The sequence below is a fragment of the Scardinius erythrophthalmus genome, assembly GCF_964197995.2.
Source record: "Scardinius erythrophthalmus genome assembly, chromosome: 8".
Lineage (NCBI taxonomy): Eukaryota > Metazoa > Chordata > Actinopteri > Cypriniformes > Leuciscidae > Scardinius > Scardinius erythrophthalmus.
The window spans coordinates 37,956,337-37,975,983 of NC_138228.1; the positions used below are offsets into that span (position 1 = coordinate 37,956,337).

The following is a 19,647-nucleotide window of genomic DNA, read 5'->3' on the forward strand; positions in this document are numbered from 1 at the left end:
TGGTAAGCACCTATGGCCGCCACATAAACCTTTAAAGTGGACGGGGTTAGACCTGCAGTGAACCGTTCTTGCAGGAACTCCAGCACTGTACCAAGTGGGCAGTTAACTGGGTCCAACCGACAGTCACTACACCAAGAAGTGAATAGTCTCCACTTCAGGGCATAAAGTTTCCTCGTGGAGGGAGCTCTGGACTGTAGAATGGTCTCAACAACCTCAGTTGAGAGACCTGACACTATGCGCTGGGCCCCCTCAGAGGCCAAGCCCACAGGTTCCACAGTTCTGGTCGGGGGTGAAATATCGAGCCCTCCGCTTGGGACAGAAGATCCCTCCTGACGGGTAGCTCCAGGGGAGGCCCGTCGAGGAGAGACACGAGGTCGGGAAACCATACTCTGCCCGGCCAGTGCGGGGCTATCAGAAGCAGGCAAACCCGGTCCCTGCGAACTCTTTCCAGAACTCCCGGGAGCAGAGCAACTGGGGGAAAAGCGTACAGACGTAGCCTCGGCCACGTCTGCACCATAGCATCCAGTCCCAGAGGAGCTGGATGCGTGAGGGAGAACCAAAGTGGACAGTGAGACGTCTCTCGAGACGCAAACAGATCCACTTGTGCTTGCCAAACTCCCTCCATATCAGCTCCACCACCTCGGGGTGGAGCCTCCATTCCCCGGGCCTCAGCCCCTGTCTCGACAGAGTGTCTGCTCCTATATTCTGGACCCCGGGGATGTACGCTGCCCTGAGAGACAGCAGCTTTCCCTGGGACCACAAGAGGATATGGCGTGCCAAGTTGCATAACGGGCGCGAGCGCAAACCCCCCTGGTGGTTGATATAGGCGACTACCGACGTGTTGTCCGTATGTACTACACATGGTGTCCCCTGAGACCTGTGATAAAGCTCCTCAGAGCCCGGAAGACAGCTAACATCTCTAGGCTATAGAATGCCAGGAACGATGATGGTCTTCCCACAGACCTTGAGATGAGCGACCCTCAGGATCGCTCCCCAACCCGTGAGGGAAGCATCCGTCGTTAGCAGTTTGCGACGACAAGGAGCTCCCAGCACTGGGCCCTGGGACAGGAACCAAGGTTTCTTCCACATAACCAAGGCACGTAGGCATCACCGCGTGACCTTGATTGTGCGAAATGGGTTGCCCCTCGGGGAAAAACCCTCTGGTCCTGAGCCACCACTGCAGGGGCCTCATGTGCAGCAGTCCAAAAGGTATCCCGTTGGAAGCTGCTGCCATGAGACCCAACAGTCTCTGGAACTGTTTGACAGTGAGTAGCTGGCCTAGCTTTACACTTCTCACAGCTGCCAGGATCGAAGCGTGGCGATGACAGGCGCGCCTGCATAGACACTGAATCCCAAACCACGGCTAAAAAAGTGGTCCTCAAAAATAGAGAAGCACACTCTTCTTGGCGTTCAGCCGTAACCCCAACTCTTTCATATGGGCGAGAACAACGTCTCGATGTTGAACCGCCATCTAATGCGACTGAGCTAAAATCAACCAATCGTCGATGTAGTTCGTGATGCGAATACCCCGGAGGCGCAGAGGCGCCAGAGCTGCATCCACGCATTTGGTGAAAGTGCGGGGTGATAAAGCCAGGCCGAATGGAAGAACTCGATATTGGTATGCTTTGCCCCCGAAAGCAAACCTCAGGAACTTCCAATGACACGGACGGATGGAAATATGCGTCCTTGAGGTCTATCGTGACAAACCAGTCCTCGGACTAATCTGTGGCACGATTGTCTCAATGTTAACATTTTGAACTTGAGCTGCATGACAACTCGAAGACCTAAAAAGGGACGCAATCCCCCGTCCTACTTTGGAACTATGAAGTACCGGCTGTAAAACCCGGTTTCCCTGTTGGAGGGAGGTACATATTCTATGGCCCCTTTCTCTAACAGAGTGTTTACTTCCTGTTCCATAACCAGAACCTGCTCGGGGCCCACCATTGTGGGCAGGATCCCCATAAACCGCGGTGGGCGTTACCAGAATTGTATCTAATACCCTTTTTCCACGGTCTGCAGGACCCAACGAGAAACATTTGACAGTAGCTTCCATGCTGTCAAAGATTCTACTAGAGGTACCAGTCTCTCGAGACTGGTTTCTGGATTTTGTTGCTGTTGAGTAGTCGGTTCGTCGCCCTGTAACGGCGCACCGGCAGGGAATGACCAAACAGACTGCTCTAGCACCCTCCTCAGAGGGGGCGGGCATCCCGAGGCCACTACGTTTCGAGGTGGACCTTGAGATATGTGCTCGCCGGAGACCGCTGCGCCCTGTAACACCAGAGGTGGCAGGGTTGGCAGAACGGTCCCCTGAGGGCACCGAAGAGAGACGGCACCGTATTTTTCTCCTGCTGTTGAGCAGTCGGTTCGTCGCCCTGTAACGGCGCACCGGCAGGGAACGACCAAACAGACTGCTCTAGCACCCTCCTCAGAGGGGGCGGGCATCCCGAGGCCACTACGTTTCCGGGTGGACCTTGAGATATGTGCTCGCCGGAGACCGCTGCGCCCTGAAACACCAGAGGTGGCAGGGTTGGCAGAACGGTCCCCTAAGGGTACCGAAGAGAGACGGGCACCGTGAAAAGAGGTGTTGACCGCTGCACTTCGGGGGGGGGGGGATTACCCTCATTGTCCTGAGCCCTCGAGCATCAGGACAAAAAATTTACTAAGAGAACCAGCCTCTCAAGACTGGTGTAGATGTTACTCGAGCGACCAATTCAGTGCCCTGTATGGCGAACCGGCAGGGAACGACTGAACTGACTGCTCTAGGACCCTCCTCGGAGGGGGCAAGCATCCCAGGACCACTACGTTTCCGGGTGGACCCTGAGATATGTGCTCGCCGGAGACCACTGCGCCCCGAAACACACAAAGTGGCAGGGTTAGCATAAATGGCAAAGACATCGTGTATAAACACACGCGGAATAAGCCTTGCCCACCAGAGATATATATATATTTTTTTTTTTATGTCACTCTGAGGGGCTTATTTAGGCAATGCCGAAACACTTAGGGACGATGCTGTTGCTAGAGAGAGATAGCTCGCGAGCGTCTCTCCCACCTTTGGCATCTCCTCATAACCATGTCTCTTTAACCAGAAAATAGAGGAATAATCAGATATATTTGGAATTAAACACTCTATATGACACTGGTTTCTCCCACGATCTCGACACCTCAGTATGGAGATCGGGGAAAAACGGCAGATTTCGGCGTTGTGATTGTGCACGTGAGGGCAGGAAGTGTACGTCAAGTTTATTATTTATTTATATATTTATTTGAACGAACGTCCTGTTTATAAGATTGCCACACAATACATAGTCTATCGACTGCTCTTGTCACTACATCCAGCAATTCTTCAACATTAACAACATCCAGTTCCTCAGAACTGGACAATTGCAGTGTTTGTGTAACCATCAGGGGGGAAGAAACCGCCGCGCGTGCTTCCGCACCCTGATGAGAAACACCGGGTCTATCAGGCAAGGGCTGAGATAAGGCAGAGCCCGTCTCAGACCCCGCTGATAGATCCATTTGCGAACCCCAGGACTGAGATCGCCGCTGTGCCTCGGCAGCAGCGGGACCCGAGCCCTGGGGAGCGCGAGCTTCCCGGAAGAAACTCAGCCGGGATCGGAGCGAGCGCATGGACAGCGCCTCACAATGCACACAAGCCAGCACCCTCGAGTGCTGACTGGGCATGCTCCTCTCCCAAACAAACAATACACAGAACGTGAGTGTCCCTACCCATAATAAAAACGCGGGCAGGGATGCACACACATTCTGAACTGATCGCTGGATTGCATAATGTGACAGACAACAATAAATAGACAGAGACAGACAGATTTCACATAAAGCGCTACTGAAGACACAGAAGCTGTCGCTCTCTGTTTTCAAGCAGGCTTTATAGTTTCCTGGTACGTGACGTCACCCGCATCTGACGCTCCGCCACGCCATTGGACTGATTTTACATGTGCTTCAAGACATCATCACGCAAAGCGTTCCCATAGCGTCAAACTCGACGCAACGCGAGTTCCCTTGAAAGGGAACATACGTCACTTACTCTGTTGCTGTGATTGGCTGTAGGCCTATCCAATTGAGTGCAGAGAAATTTTCTTTCCTGGTTCGGTTGAAACACGCCCCATAATCAAAGCTTAATGGAGCAGTATCAGACTCACATTCTGCCTAGAATATGAGTATGACGAAGTCAGGCTAGACTTCAACCTGAATGCTTACAGACTCATGGGAACTCGTGTCACAGTGGGAAGCTAAATAGAGGTCCCCATGGGTAAACTAGCTTATAAATCATACAGAATGAGTTTTTTTGGAAATGTAAAAATGCAGAAAGTTTTCTGTGATAGGTAGGTTTAAGGGTAGGGTTAGTGTAAGAAGATAGAATATACAGTTTGTACAGTATAAAACCATTAAGTCTATGGAGAGTCCCTACAAAGATAGTAAACCGTGTGTGGCGTGGGCATGATTGAACAGTGGACACATAAAAACATACTCCGTCATTATACAGGACGACATTCAAACTGCAAAGTGTTAACTTATACTTGTGTACAGTCGCAATAAAACACAACATTTTGCTTTTGTAAAATAATTTCAAGAAATCCACCCCCCGAAAGGCGCTAATTTTAAAATTAAACTAAAATGCTCACGGCTGCACGGGCATTCATAACGGTGCACGTCCACGGCGAGGAACGAGCAGAACAGAGTGAACGTTTTTCAGTTAATTCCTACTTCCATAGGAATTAATTTGAAACGCTCGCTCAACCACTATCAATGTCAGTGTGGACGAACATATTTTACTTTTGTTTTTAAGTTGGCGATTCAAAAGCCCCCAGCGGTGTCACACGTCGATTAACCGGTGGTAAAATATTCTCACCGTCACATACCTAGTATATTTTTATGTAGATACAATAGGCCTACCTGATTTTGAACACAAGAGGGCAGTATAGCCCTATGTATGTATGTATGACTTGACTTTTATGGGACTAAATAGTACAATTACTATTTTTAAACTTATAAATATTTATTAAATTGAAAAAAAAAAGAATAAAATGGGTTTAGTTGTGATATTTTTATACTTTTATATAGAAATAAATAGTGTTTAATTACATTTTTAGAAGATGAGGCTTTAAGTGTTACTTTACTTTAGTCCCTCACTATAGCAAAACCGTTTGAGATGTTTAATATCCGTTCACAATTTAGCATCTTTAATGTATCTTTATCATTTTGAAAAAGTTTGGTGTGAATAAAATAAACCAGTTAGGAAGAGTAGCTAAAAACTCAGAGGGCCCTATCTTGCACCCAGCGCAATTGACTTTGTACACCGACGCATGTATCATTCCTATTTTGCACCCGCGCAAAGCGCGCTTTTCCCTCCACAGAAGCACGTCGGTTAATTAAGAAATACACTTGCGCTCCCCGGGGCGGTTCAGCGCAAAGAGGAGGCGTGTTCCAGCGCAAACGTTCCTTCATGCTATTTTGCAGGTTTAGAAAACAATTGCGCCACTAACCAGGAAAAAATAGTTTAAAGTCAGTGGCGCGTTGCGCATGTTATTCATAAGCTATTTTAAGGGCGCATGCTTGGCCATAATCAATGTAGCGTGTGCACAACGTGAATGCACTTTGATTCTCTCATCTACACAGAAGCAGCAGTTTTCATTTTTGCAAATCATACATTATTAAGATAGATAGATAGATAGATAGATAGATAGATAGATAGATAGATAGATAGACAATTTATTATAAAAGCATACATCTAGCTTACACATTTACCCAAATTATCATACGCCTTTTTAACCGAAGTTAATTTGGGTGGGTTTCTCCATCCCCAACGTCCCTGACGAGAACGTCGGTCTCCTTGGCTGTGAACCGCTCCTGGTGCGCGCCTGGCAAATCCACCGTTACAACAGGAATCCGCTTTAGAACAAACGCGTCTGCTCTTAAAGGGAATGTGAGATGATGCTCTGATTGGTTTATTTCACGTTACGCCCAAACCACACCTATGAATAATGAAGCTACTTCAGACCAACCCATTTTAGATTTGCGCCTGGCGCAAGAGTCATTTATCCCGCCGGGAAAATAGCAACAGCGCCAAGACCCGCCCACACAGTTACTTGCGCTTTGCGCTTTGACACTTGCGTTTCAGATCGTTAAAATAGGGCCCAGAGTCTGAAATATCCAAAAAATCCACATTCAAACCAAAATATCTGACTTCCTTTTGCTCTGAGCTAATAACTGTAAATTAGAAAGTTGTCCGGCTCGGTGAGACCAATATATATACTGATTTTTGTAACTGTTGGTAAAACTAACCCACCCACTTTTGTCAAACGCATGTTGAAAGTGACACACTTCCTGCTGCCAGTTGGTGGCGCTATAACTTTGACTCACAATAGTTACATCCATCTGATCTCTTACCACGAACATACTGCTAAAGTTTCATCAAGATCAGTTAATGTATGCAGAAGTTATAACACTCCTCTCTTTTCTCGCCATAAATTTGTTTCCTCGCCACGGCCAAACCGTTCGAGATATCAAAAATCCGTCCGCAATTTAGCATTCTCAATGTCTTGACTTCATGCTGACTGAGTTTGGAGGTGATTGAATGAATTCTCTAGGAGGAGTACATCACATTCCACAGCAAGCGTTTTCCAAACAACCCATAATAGCCGACTTCCTGTTGGGCTGGCGTGAAACTTGATAGAGGGAAAGTTGTTCGGCCCGATTAAATCTATATGTGTACCGAGTTTCATATTAATTCATGCAAGCGTGTTTGATATATGGACCAAGTTTTCAGACCCTGTTCAAGGGGGCGCTGTTGAGCCCCCCTGCCACGCCCGTTTCTGAAACTTTTCACAGGTCTACTGGCAAATAAGTGTTATGTGTCTGTCGAGTTTCATCCAATTTCAAGCATGCTAAGAGTCTCAAACGCATCCGAAAAGAATATTAAAATTTGATGCGTTGCCACGGCAACAGTATCTAAGATATCAATAATCCTTTCACAGGTCTACATCTGCCGTGTGTTTACATTATACACATAAAGTTTGAAGCAAATCGGGTAAAAGTAAGAGGGTGACTTCAAAGCATTTTGAAAGTGACACACTTCCTGCTGCCAGTTGGTGGCGCTATAACTTTGACTCACAATAGTCACATCCATGTGATCGGCCTCTTACAACGAACACACTGCTGAAGTTTCATCAAGATCAGTCAATGTATGCAGAAGTTATAACACACTTCCTGTGTCCCATTATTCGCCATAAATTCGTTTCCTCGCCACGGCCAAACCGTTTGAGATATCAAAAATCTGTTCGCAAAAATTCATCCTCAATGTCTTGACTTTATTCTCACCGAGTTTGGTGGTGATCGGATGAAATCCCTAGGAGGAGTATTTCACATTCCATTGTATGCGTTTTCCAAACAACGTATAATAACCGACTTCCTGTTGGGCTTTTGTAAAACTTAAAGCACGAAAGTTGTTCGGCCCGATGAGATCTATATGTGTACTGAGTTTCATATTATTACATGCAAGCGTGTTTGATTTATGGACCAAGTTTTCGGACCCCCTTCCAGGGGGCGCTGTCGAGCCCCCCTGCCACGCCCCGGTACCAGCTTCAGCCCGGCCCTGATGGCCGCAGGTTCTGACGTGTGTGCAAAATTTCAAGAGTTTTTGAGCATGTTAAGGGCCCCAAAAGTGGCAAAAAGGCAAAAAAAAAAATAATGAAGAAAAAAAAAATAATAATCCTTACGGAAACAATAGGGCCTTCGCCCTTTCAGGGCTTGGGCCCTAATAATCCTACCGGAAACAATAGGGCCTTCGCCCTTTCAGGGCTTGGGCCCTAATTACAAATTTTCATGCAATAATTAATGTGAATGAATGGTTCTCCACATCACATCATCATCACTATTGTACACCCCAATACATGTGACGTGATACGAAATTAAATGCTAATTGTTTCAAAACGCATGCTGTAAAATAATGCATTGTCATTTGCTCATCCAAACAGCTATTTAAACTGGATTTCCAGCGTACACCAATTCTCAATGATGGCTGACCTGGCGCTTTTAGAAGACGCATATGCGCCCTTGAGAAGGGAAAGAGTATTTCAGGATAGGCGAGATCTTCTGAATGAATCAGATGAATGGCTGATGAGCAGATTCCGTCTTCCAAGGCATCTTCTCCTGGAGCTGTGCAATAACCTGGAGCCCTACCTCCAGCGTGAGACCCGGCGATCAAGGGCCTTACCTGTTCCAGTCCAGGTTCTCTCCACACTGGGGTTCTTAGCCACTGGAACCTTTCAACGGGAGATTGCTGACAGGTCTGGCATATCCCAACCCACCATGAGCCGCATGCTGCCATCCGTGCTGGCTGCTATCAGGACTCTCATCCCACACTACGTCCAATTCCCATACGACAATGCCCAGCAAACAATGATTAAAAGGGGGTTTTATGAGATTGCTGGGATTCCAAATGTCATAGGTGCAATTGACTGTACCCACGTGCGTCTGAAACCACCATCGGTTAATGATTACGCATACATCAACCACAAAAATTATCATTCAGTCAATGTGCAAATTATTTGTGATGCCAGATTCTGCCTATTAAATGTTGTGGCACGATGGCCTGGAGGCACCCACGATGCCTTCATTTTTGAGCACAGCAGCGTGCGCAGACGGCTGCAGGAGGGCGCATTGAGGGGTCATGGTTATCTTTTAGGTGAGTACTAAGAGCAAATTTATTTTGCAAAATATATTCGTTTCCTAACCTCTCTTTTCCCCTTTAGGTGACAGGGGTTATCCTCTTTTGGACTTTTTGATCACCCCTGTGCCAAACCCCGTGACGCATCAGGAGCGCAACTTCTAGCAAAATTTAAATAAAATAATTTAACTGTGGACTTATGTGTGTTTTTTTTTATTGGTCTATCAAATTTAAGTTTCCTTACCATGAATGTCGTCGGTATCTCCCCCAACGGTGATACCTTCTAAAGACGCCGTTCCGATGAGGGCTGCCACCCGCTCCTCGTTCGGTGTCAGCTGGAGGCTTGGATCCGGTGGGCCTCCCCCAGTCTGACTCTGGCTCCTCTTCAGTGCCGAGACGCGCCTCTTTGTGGCGATCTTTATATCTAACCACTTTTTTTCACCTACAATAAACAAGAAAACTCATGCTTAACTTAATCACTATTGGTCTATATTAAGCATTAAAGAAAACTCATGCTTAACTTGATTACTATTGGTCTATATTAAGCAATAAAACATTCTTACCTCTGCTGGAGTGCGCTTCTCAACCCCCACACTATTAAAAGAACTCGTAATTTGGGTCCATATTTTGTTTTTGTGGGCGCCTTTAATCCCACTCTTTAAACTCCCAAATAAAACGATTTTATTTCTTTCCACTTCCCTGGTGATGGTCTCGATCTCCACGTCGGAGAAGTTTATCTTTTTTGCCGTCTTCCGTGTGTCCATGGCGTAAAATGAGGGCGTGGGGGAAGCGGAGACTTGAATATATAGGGGTGTGTTATTCAAATGACGATCGTTTTCAGCCGCGGCATTTATCAAGGGCAGGTATTGCGTACACCTGGATTTCAAAGGTACGCACAGCTTCATAAATCAGGCGGTGAGAGGAGTGTAAGCATAATCTTTCGCCAACATATACGCCCGTTTCTACGCAAGAATGATAAATGAGGGCCAGTGTCTTCAAACGATTAACACTTTCTGTCAATATCAAAAGGCATCAAACAATTAAAACTAGCTGTCATAGCCATGACAAATTGTTATAACACTTTCTGTCAATATCAAAAGGCTTCAAAAGGCATCAAAACCTGAAACTAACTGTCAACCTGTCAATCAAAAGTCATACTAACTGTCAACCTGTCAATCAAAAGTCAAAACTGTCAAACCCGTTTGATCCTTTGATCTCCTTTGATCTTCCTTTGATCTCCTTTGATCCTATGCCAAAAGGGGCGGGTACCTGTCACCGGAAGGGGCGGGGCACCTGTCAATCAATCATTTTTTGACAGGTGGTGGAGGATATCAACCATGTTTTATGACCCCATTTACAAACCAGTTCCCAAACAAGTTGCAATGCAGCCCTAGTCAGGACAAGGGCACACAATGAAATGAACTTTGGCTAACTAAAGGGAAGATTTCAGTGTCTTGATTTCAGGGTTGCACACCTGACAGGGCCTGTGACATTGTTGCATGTGCCATATTACACAACATTGCCAAAAAAAAAAAACTTTTCATTAAATGTTTAATAAAAGACAAATATGCTTAGTTTCTTGAGTTTTATTTCAATTGTTCTTTGTAAAGAAAAGCCAGAGGTCAAGTGCCTGCAACAAGAGATATTAGACACATGTCTCATGCAACAAATAAAAAGGAAAAGTTGGCTAACCACTGCCCACCTGTAGGCCTATGTCTCCTCTGTCTGTGCAGACTCTTCTGTAGGCCTTTCTGTAGATGTGCAATCCTGCAACTTATATTGCAGCCATAAAACATACAAGTATACATTAAGTAAAGTTATTTATGCAATTGCACTTAGGCTAGTTCCTCCATATGACAGTTATCTGAGAGGGTTTATTCACTGTCCAGTGCAATGGAAACAAATGGACATTACAAAGTCTTATACTTTCTTTTAAATTATTTTACAGTGTAGGCTCCAAAGATCTTTTCTTTTTTTTAGCCTTTTTCTTGGTTGCTTTTATAATCAGACAACCATTTATTTAACAGTGCCTTTTATAAAAGAGACTATAATATAACTAAAAATTACCATTATGTAGAATATTTTTGTACTTCACTTTTATTTGTTCCCATGTTCTAGTGTGATGACTCTGACATTACAATGAACAAAGTTATGCAATTATTAAAATACAAAAATATAGGCTATTAAGTGATAAAAACATCTAACATGGCCACTTCTAACGGATTTAAATTGTCTGCTACTTTTTGCCAGCCCTCTCTCCTGGCTTTTGCAGACTTTGAGGTGTTCCCTGGCGTTTTGATTAAACATTAAAATTCCGAATAAACTTCGACTATTTAGGGCCCAAGCCCTGAAAGGGCGAAGGCCCTATTGTTTTCGGTAGGATTATTTATTAGGGCCCAAGCCCTGAAAGGGCGAAGGCCCTATTGTTTTCGGTAGGATTATTAGGGCCCAAGCCCTGAAAGGGCGAAGGCCCTATTGTTTCCGGTAGGATTATTATTATTATTATTATTATTATTATTATTAGGGCCCAAGCCCTGAAAGGGCGAAGGCCCTATTGTTTTCGTTAGGATTATTATTATTATTATTATTATTGTTCTTCAAGGGTTCGGGGGCTTTTGGGGCCTTTAACATGCTCGAAAACTCATGAAACTTTGCACACTGGTCAGAACCCGCGGCCATTAGGGCCGAGGTGAAGCTGGTACCCGGGCGTGGCAGGGGTGCTCAACAGCGCCACCTAGAATGCAATCTGAAATCTTGGACACATACAAGAACGTATTAGTATGAAACTCGGTACACATATAGATCTCATCAGGCCGAACAACTTCCGCACTCTATGTTATTAGCTCCGCCCAACAGGAAGTTAGCTATTATGGGTTGTTTGAAAAACGTACGCTCTGGAATTTGAAATACTCCTCCTAGAGAATTCATCCAATCCCCTCGAAACTCGGTGTGCATGAAGTCAAGACATTGAGGATGCTAAATTGCGAAAGGATTTTTGATATCTCGAACGGTTTGGCCGTGGCGAGGAAACGAATTTATGGCGAATAATGGGACACAGGAAGTGTGTTATAACTTCTGCATACATTAACTGATCTTGATGAAACTTCAGCAGTGTGTTCGTTGTAAGAGGCCGATCACACTGATGTGACTATTGTGAGTCAAAGTTATAGCGCCACCAACTGGCAGCAGGAAGTGTGTCACTTTCAAAATTTTCAAAAATCACCCTCTTATTTTTACCCGATTTGCTTCAAACTTTATGTGTATAATGTAGACACACTGCAGATGTAGACCTGTGAAAGGATGATTGATATCTTAGATACTGTTGCCGTGGCAACGCTTCAAAATTTAATATTCTTTTTTGATGCTTTTGAGACTCTTAGCATGCTTGAAATTGGATGAAACTCGACAGACACATAACACTTATTAGCCAGTAGACATGTGAAAAGTTTCAGAAAGGGGCGTGGCAGGGGGGATCAACAGCGCCCCCTTGAACGGGGTTTGAAAACTTGGTCCATATATCAAACACGCTTGCATGAAATAATATGAAACTCGGTACACATATAGATCTCATCGGGCCGAACAACTTTCCCTCTGTCAAGTTTCACGCCAGCCCAACAGGAAGTCGGCTATTATGGGTTGTTTGGAAAACGCTTGCTGTGGAATGTGAAGTACTCCTCCTAGAAAATTCACCGTGTCCCCTCCAAACTAGGTGTGCATGTAGTCAAGACATTGAGGAGGCTAAATTGCGGACGGATTTTTGATATCTCGAACGGTAAGGCCGTGGCGAGGAATCGAATTTATGGCGAGAAAAGAGAAACACGAAGTGGAATAACTTCTGCATACATTAACTGATCTTGATGAAACTTCAGCAGTGTGTTCGTGGTAAGAGGCCGATCAGATGGATGTAACTATTGTGAGTCAAAGTTATAGCGCCACCAACTGGCAGCAGGAAGTGTGTCACTTTCAACATGCTTTTGACAAAAGTGGGGGGGTTAGTTATAAATACAGTGAAAAAAAATAGTTTTTATATTGTTCTCATGAAGCCGGACAACTTTCTAATTTACATTCATCAGCTCCGGCCATCAGGAAGTCAGATATTTTGGTCTGAATATTGATTTTTTGCTAAATCAGCCTCTGAATTTTTAGCCACTCCTCTTAAACTATTTATTGTATTCCCACCAAACTTTTTCAACATGATAAAAATATATTAATGATGCTAAATTGTAAACTGATATTGAATATCTCAAACGGTTTTGCTATGGCGAGGGATTAAATTAATGTCAAAAAGGAAGCAGGAAACATCGCATAACTTTTAAAAATTTAATTATACACCAGTTATTTTTATACAAAATTATACAAATATTAGAACTAAACCTATTTTATTCCATTTTTGCAATTCAAGAAGTATGAAAAAGTTAAAAACAGGCTCTTTAGTGCTATTTGGTTCAACAAAAAGCAAACACAGGGCTATACTGCCCTCGTGTCCAAAAGGATATCAAAATAGTATATAAAACGTTTTACTAGGTAGGCCTATTGTATTTAAATATAAATTTATTAGGTATATGACTGTGAGGGTATTTTTCCATTGGTTAATCGACGTGTGACACGAGCGGGTCCTTTTAAATCGCTAATATAAAAGTGAAAGTAAAAAACAGACTTCCGCACGGACATTGATAATGGTGCACATTGGAAAGAATGATACTTCTAAACATAACACTAAACCGCCATTAGGTGTCGCCAGGCGACCATCTTAATGAGCGAGTCATTGATTCATTCGTTCAAACGATTCGTTCCAATGAGTCATTTATGATTGAGACAGATGTTTATGGATTGACCATTGAATCTTTGAGTCAACCGATTCGTTTCAAAATGCTGAATCATTCAGTAATGAGAAAACAAGTTGCTGTGAGATGCTCGATGGTTCTGCTGTGATCTTTGTTTAACTATTTTTGCTGCTGAAACAGAACAAAAACAGTCAATATTGCATCTAAAATGTAAGTGACTTAATTGTAACTGTTTATTAACCTGTTGTATGAAATCAATGTCACAGTTTCAATCGTGATTGCATTCAGGAAATAGTAGCCTACTCGTCAAGTGAGGTTGCTTAACTCTATCATATGTTATAGAATATATAAAAACTCCATATTTGTAATTTTTATAGTCAGTATGTTGTTAACTGGGTTCCTTTTTTGTGTGCTGCGCTCATTTGTTTACAATTCTCCTGGAGAAGCTGCACAAGCCTCAGCAGTGCAACCTTGTTAACATTGATCAGTACATTTATTATTAACTGTTGATTGCAACTTAAAATGAATGTAATGCAATTAGAATAATCTCTCTTTTTAGTGATTCCCAAGTTATTTTTTTGTTATTGACGTTCTAACCAGGCTATACTCTGGTCGGGCAAGTAAAATTCTCTTTCAGGTAGGCCCATTGTATTTATATATAAATATATTAGGGATCTGACTGTGATAAAATTTTCCCACCGGTTAATCGATGTGTGACACCACTGAAGGTTTTTAAATCGCTAACTTAAAAGCGAAAGTAAAATACAGACGTCCGCACAGACATTGATAATGGTGCGGAGTAGAACGAGCATTTTCAATGTATTCCTATGGAAGTACGAATGAACTAAAACATTTTATTTATGTTTTTATGTGTCCACTGTTCAATCGCAACCGCGTCACACACACACAATCTTGACATCGCAGCCTGTTCATTATAGCCCTAATAAAATATAATAATAAAATAGTCAACCTGACATATACAAATTACACTCTTCTGTTTAAATAGTCAGTAGTACAATTTGTACCATTCACAGTAAGCACTGCTCCACTGTGATGTTTCCAAGCACATTTTTGCGCGTGTGAAGAGGATGATTTTCTCCATCGATATTGGAACACGAGTGAAGTACAAAGCATATAATAAAGAATAGTTTAGCATCCAAATACATTGCAAATGTTGAAACATTTTGATTCTAATGAGAGGGTTACGTGAGACCAACACGGCTTACTTTCGTTTTTATTTTTACATTAAATTTAAAGGATATGTTGTGAAATATTTTGAGTGTATCATAAAATCAGAATAAGGTAAGACAAGTAATATTTTCTGTCTTTTATATATATATATATGAAGAGTTCAGATGCAAAAGCCTCTAAGTGCCATCCGAAATTTTCTTCTTGAATGATCATTTTTATCAAGCTCGTATATTTAAGTTCAGTAATTTCACTTAAATGACAATTAATAGGTAATTTGCATTGCCATTTAAGTGAAATTACTGAACTTAAATATACGAGCTTGATAAAAATGATCATTCAAGAAGAAAATTTCAGATGGCACTTAGAGGCTTTTGCATCTGAACTCTTCATCGATGGAGGGCCAAAGCCGGCGGCACCGCCATCCCGGTGCCTTTAGGTAACTAAAGGCACCGGGGTTGCGGTGCCACCGGCTTGGGCCCGTAATCGCTGCTCGCAGCTATATTTATTATTATTATTATTATTTTGTCAACCTTTCAGGCACTTTTGGGGCCCTTAACATGCTCGAAAACTCTTGAAATTTTGCACACACGTCAGAACCCGCGGCCATCAGGGCCGGACTGAAGCTGGTACCCGGGCGTGGCAGGGGGGCTCGACAGCGGCCCCTGGAACGGGATCCAAACACATGTCCATAAATCAAACACGCTTGCATGTAATAATATGAAACTCAGTACACATATAGATCTCATCGGGCCGAACAACTTTCGTGCTCTAAGTTTTACGCCAGCCAAACAGGAAGTTGGATATTTAGCGTTGTTTGGAAACGCATGCTGTGGAATTTAATGTACTCCTCCTAGGGAATTCATCGATTCGCCTCCAAACTCGGTGTGCATGAAGTCAAGACATTGAGGATGCTAAATTGCGGACAGATTTTTGATATCTCGAACGGTTTGGCCGTGGCGAGGAAACAAATTTATGGCGAAAAAATGAAACAGGAAGTGTGTTATAACTTCTGCATACATTAACTGATCTTGATGAAACTTCAGCAGTGTGTTCATTGTAAGAGGCCGATCACATGGATGTGACTATTGTGAGTCAAAGTTATAGCGCCACCAACAGGCAGCAGGAAGTACATCACTTTCAAAATGCTTTGAAATCAGTGTCTTATTTTTACCCGATTTGCTTCAAACTTTATGTGTACAATGTAGACACACGGCAGATGTAAACCTGTGAAAGGATTATTGATATCTTAGATACTGTTGCCGTGGCAACGCATCAAACTTTAATATTATTTTTTGATGCTTTTGAGACTCTTAACATACTTGAAATTGCATAAAACTCAACAGACACATCACATTTTTTAGCCCGTAGACATGTGCAAAGTTTCAGAAACGGGCGTGGTGGAATGGCTCAGTAGCGCCACCTTTAGTCAAAAATGGGGGCTTAGTTTTTCCTAGAATCACAAAACTTGGTATGTGTATTGTTCTCATCAAGACGGACAACTTTCTAATTTACATGAACCATCTCCGACCAACAGGAAGAGAGATATTTTGGTTTGAATGTGGATTTTCTGAAGAATTTTCTCTCCCTCTCTCTGTGTCTGTGTGTGTGTGAGGGGAGGGGGGGATTTGACTATTGCTTTTATATTGTTAATCAAGGTTTCAGGGGCTTTTGGGGTCCTTAACGTGCTCAAAAACTCTTGAAACTTTGCACACAGGTCAGAACCCACGGCCATCAGGGCCGGGCTGAAGCTGGTACCCGGGCGTGGCTGGGGGGCTCAACAGCGCCCCCTTGAACGGGGTTCTAAAACTTGATCCATATATCAAACACGCTCGCATGAATTAATATGAAACTCGGTACACATATAGATCTCATCGGGCCGAACAACTTTACCCTCGTCAAGTTTTACGCCAGCCCAACAGGAAGTCGGCTATTATGGGTTGTTTGGAAAACGCTTGCTGTGGAATGTGAAATACTCCTCCTAGAAAATTCACCGTGTCCCCTTCAAACTCGGTGTGCATGTAGTCAAGACTTTGAGGATGCTAAATTGCGGACGGATTTTTGATATCTCGAACGGTTTGGCTGTGGCGAGGAATCGAATTTATGGCGAGAAAAGAGAAACACGAAGTGGAATAACTTCTGCATACATTAACTGATCTTGATGAAACTTCAGCAGTGTGTTCGTGGTAAGAGGCCGATCAGATGGATGTAGCTATTGTGAGTCAAAGTTATAGCGCCACCAACTGGCAGCAGGAAGTGTGTCACTTTCAACATGCTTTTGACAAAAGTGGGGGGGTTAGTTTTAACTACAGTAAAGAAAAAACAGTTTGTATATTGTTCTCATCAAGCCGGACAACTTTCTAATTTACATTCAATAGCTCTGGCCATCAGGAAGTCAGATATTTTGGTCTGAATGTGAATTTTTTTGCAAAATCAGCCTCTGAATTTTTAGCCACTCCTCTTAAACTATTTATTTTATTTGTACCAAACTTTTTCAACATGATGAAACTACATTAAAGATGCTAAATTGTGAATGGATAATAAATATCTCAAACGGTTTTGCTATGGCGAGGGATTAAAGTAATGTCCAAAAAGGAAACACTAAAAATCTTCTAAAAATGTAATTATATACCATTTATTTCTATATAAAAGAATGCAAATATCACAACTAAACCCATTTTATTCTGTTTTTGCAATTCAAGAAGAATGAAAAAGTTAAAACAGGCTATTTAGTGCTATTTGGTTCAACAAAAAAGCAAACATAGGGCTATACTGCCCTCTTGTGTCCAAAAGGACATCAAAATAGTATATAAAACTTTTTACCAGGTAGGCCAATATTGTATTTAAATATACATTTATTAGGTATGTGTCTGAGGATATTTTCCCACCGGTTAATCGACGTGTGACACGAGTGGGTGCTTTTAAATCGCTAATATAATAGTGAAAGAAAAATAATGATAATGTTGCACACACAAATCACACACATGTGGGAAAGAATGATGCTTTTAAACAACACTAAACCGCCATTAGGTGTCGCCAGGCATCCATCTTAATAAGCGAGTCATTGATTCATTCGTTCAAACGATTCGTTCGAATGAGTCGATCATGATTAAGACAGATGTTTATGGATTGATCATTCAATCTTTGAGTCAACCGATTCGTTAAAAATGCTGAATCGTTCAGTTATGAGAAAACACGTGATGCGTGATGGTTCTGCCGTGATCTTTGTTTAACTATTTTCGCTGCTGAAACAGAACAAAAACAGTCAACATTGCATCTAAAATGTAAGTGACTTAATTGTAACTGTTTATTAACCTGTTGTATGAAATCTAGGGGTGGGAGAAAAAAATTATTCTTAGATGCATCGCGATGCGGACGTGGACGATTCTGAATCGATTCACAAATGTCAAAAAATCGATTCTCTAAAAAATTATTTTTCTAATAACGTAATATTGACGGAAGGCAAAAGGCGGAACTCTAAGCGGACGTGCGTGGAGTCTGTGGCGCGCACATAACAGAGAAGTTTCTTCTGCTCACCAAGGCTGCATTTATTTGATTAAAAATACAAACAAAAACAGTAATATTGTAAAATATTATTCCAATTTAAAACAGCTGCTTTCTATTTTAATATATTTTAAACTGTTATTTATTCCTGTGATCAAAGCTGAGTTTTCAGCATCATTACTCCAGTCGTCACTGTCACATGATCCTTCAGAAATTATTCTAATATGATGATTGATACTCAAGAAACATTCATTATTATTTTAAATGTCGAAAACAGTTGTGTACAGTCTTTGATGAATAGAAAGTTCAAAAGAACAGCATTTATCTGAAATCTAAAGCTTTTGTAACGTTAAACACTACCGCTCAAAAGTTTTGGGTTAGTAATAATTGAAATTTTATTTTTGGGGGAAATAAATAAAATAAATCAGTACTTTTATTTATGAAGGATGAGTTAAACTGATCAACAGTTACAGTAAAGACATTTATAATGTTAAAAATATATATATTTGAAATATATGCTGTTCTTTTGAACTTTACATTCATCAAAGCATTTTGAAAAAAAAAATCTGTACACAACTGTTTTCAACATTGAAAATAATAATGAATATTTATTGAGCATCAATCATCATATTAGTATGATTTCTGAAGGATCATGTGACACTGAAGACTGGAGTAATGATGCTGAAAACTCAACTTTGATCACAGAAATGAATTACTATGTAAAATATTTAAAAATTGAAAACAGCTGTTTTAAATTGGAATAATATTTCACAATATTACTGTTTTTGTTTGTATTTTTAATCAATAAATGCAGCCTTGGTGAGTAGAAGAGACTTCTCCTAAAAACATAAAAAATCTTACTGACCCCAAACTTTTGAACAATAATATATATATATATATATATATATATATATATATATATATATATATATATATACATATATATGTATGTGTGTGTATGTATGTATGTATGTATATATATATATATATATATATATATAAATATAGCTGCGAGCAGCGATGGAGGGCCCAAGCCGGCGGTACCGCCACCCCGGTGCCTTTAGGTAACTAAAGGCACCGGGGTTGCGGTGCCACCGGCTTGGGCCCGTAATCGCTGCTCGCAGCTATATTTTATTATTATTATTTTTTTGTCAACCTTTCGGGCACTTTTGGGGCCCTTAACATGCTCGAAAACTCTTGAAACTTTGCACACGGGTCAGAACCCGCGGCCATCAGGGCCGGGCTGAAGCTGGTACCCGGGCGTGGCAGGGGGGCTCAACAGCGCCCCCTTGAACGAAGTCCGAAAACTTGGTCCATGAATCAGACACGCTTGCATGTAATAATATGAAACTCAGTACACATATAGATCTCATCGGGCGGAACAACTTTCGTACTTTTACTTTTTACGCCAGCCCAACAGGAAGTCGGCTATTATGGGTTGTTTGGAAACGCATGCTGTGGATTTTGATGTACTCCTTCTAGGAAATT

The 19,647-nt window shown here is 42.2% G+C and overlaps 1 protein-coding gene across 1 annotated transcript in view; it reads left to right on the top strand.

Annotated features, from left to right (window-relative positions):
* LOC308694804 (putative nuclease HARBI1) overlaps window positions 1-8,877 on the top strand; it is a 30,451-nt gene extending 21,574 nt beyond the window's left edge. The window contains exons 2-3 of the mRNA XM_081372558.1: window positions 7,992-8,701; window positions 8,769-8,877. Of these exons, the coding sequence (XP_081228684.1) occupies window positions 8,029-8,701; window positions 8,769-8,848 (753 nt within the window). The 5' untranslated portion in view covers window positions 7,992-8,028 and the 3' untranslated portion in view covers window positions 8,849-8,877. The remainder of the gene's footprint in view (window positions 1-7,991; window positions 8,702-8,768) is intronic.
* Window positions 8,878-19,647: the final 10,770 nt, after the last annotated feature.